Here is a 1,311-nt window from a genome sequence, read left to right on the forward strand (position 1 = left end):
CCTCAAGATGTCGCCATAAAGATTAGGCATTACCAGTACATCAAAATGAGATGGATCTTGCACCATCTAGTGGATAATCACAAAGTAATGTATGAAAGATTGTATTAAAATTAAAAAGTGATTTCTGGGTCAGTACATTGAGTATTTCTTCTAATAACTCTGTTTGAGAATTATTATAAACTTGATCATCATGAAATTTAATTTACATGAGGAGGGGGACTACATTTACTTTCAATTGTTGATTAAACTACAGGGAAGCCAAACCCAAAGTGTATTTACTGTGTGTGAATAGACTTCCATCAAGCCCAAAATATAATTTTTAACAACTGAAAGCAATGCAAAAGATTTCTGTATTTTCCATATTTCACAGTATAAGTAAAAAAGGCCAAACTAGTAAAAAGACCAAACTCTGAATGTGCAGCACGGCATATGTCTTCTAATTTGCTTCTAAAAAGCAAAAAAAATGCTTCTGTAATTAAAACAGCTGAAATAAAACTTAAATATTGAAATAAAACATAAGAAACTTTAAATTAAAAAACTAAGCAATTTAGTAATTATTTTAAAATTAGAAATGAAATAAGTCAAAGTTGAAGGACTAAAACTGAAATAAAAATTATACAGCTATGTAGAAATATAAAAAATGAATAAAAATGGCAAAAGCACATTTCTTATGTTTCACAGATGCTGGATGTGTACAACAGGCCTAATGAACTAAGTTGTCTTGCAAACATACATTGAGACAGACTGTATCCAGATACATCTCGGTGAATTTCACGTCCTTGTAATTCTCAGCAACCTCTCTGCACTTCCTCAGGAACAGACCGTCAGACATTCGCCTAGAAGACATCACTGAATTTAGCATCGTTATATCTTACAATTATTTTGTCATTAGATCCAACAAGACATTTGTTACCAGTAAAAATTCTTCATAGCTATAGTGTTACTATGTGATTTGTGACTCTCACATGATGTTGGCTTTGTGAACGGCCGTGACACTGGTTCTTTGGTTATTCCTGGCGTACTCAAATGCATACTCAGCAATGCGTCTGCTGGCCTCCTCTGTGATCAGTTTAATACTCTGCACAACTCCATCCACAATCTGATTAAGAGCGAAAATAGTGCACATATAACATTGAGATAAACAGAGCCAAATTTGTTCAAATCACTTTATCTCGACAAAACCATGTTTAGGTTTCAAAAAACAGGGTCAGGTTAGTTCATACAAAAGGGCAAGATATGATGACTGCTGTACAAATTCAGATTTAAGTTTTGCAAACCAAGTTTCATATGGTGGACTCAATCTGTAAACTT

At 33.3% G+C, this 1,311-nt stretch overlaps 1 protein-coding gene across 1 annotated transcript in view; it reads right to left on the reverse strand.

Moving 5' to 3' along the window:
• Positions 1–3: 3 nt before the first annotated feature.
• LOC107579547 (isocitrate dehydrogenase [NAD] subunit alpha, mitochondrial) overlaps positions 4–1,311 on the reverse strand; it is a gene marked incomplete at its 3' end in the record, with an annotated part of 3,348 nt that continues 2,040 nt past the window's right edge. Inside the window, exons 4-6 of the mRNA XM_016265366.1 lie at positions 966–1,099; positions 734–836; positions 4–66 (exon numbers count right to left, since the gene is read on the reverse strand). Coding sequence (XP_016120852.1) covers positions 4–66; positions 734–836; positions 966–1,099 — 300 coding nt within the window. The remainder of the gene's footprint in view (positions 67–733; positions 837–965; positions 1,100–1,311) is intronic.

The sequence above is a fragment of the Sinocyclocheilus grahami genome, unplaced genomic scaffold (assembly GCF_001515645.1).
Source record: "Sinocyclocheilus grahami isolate Dianchi unplaced genomic scaffold, SAMN03320097.WGS_v1.1 scaffold18058.1, whole genome shotgun sequence".
Classification (NCBI taxonomy): Eukaryota; Metazoa; Chordata; class Actinopteri; order Cypriniformes; family Cyprinidae; genus Sinocyclocheilus; species Sinocyclocheilus grahami.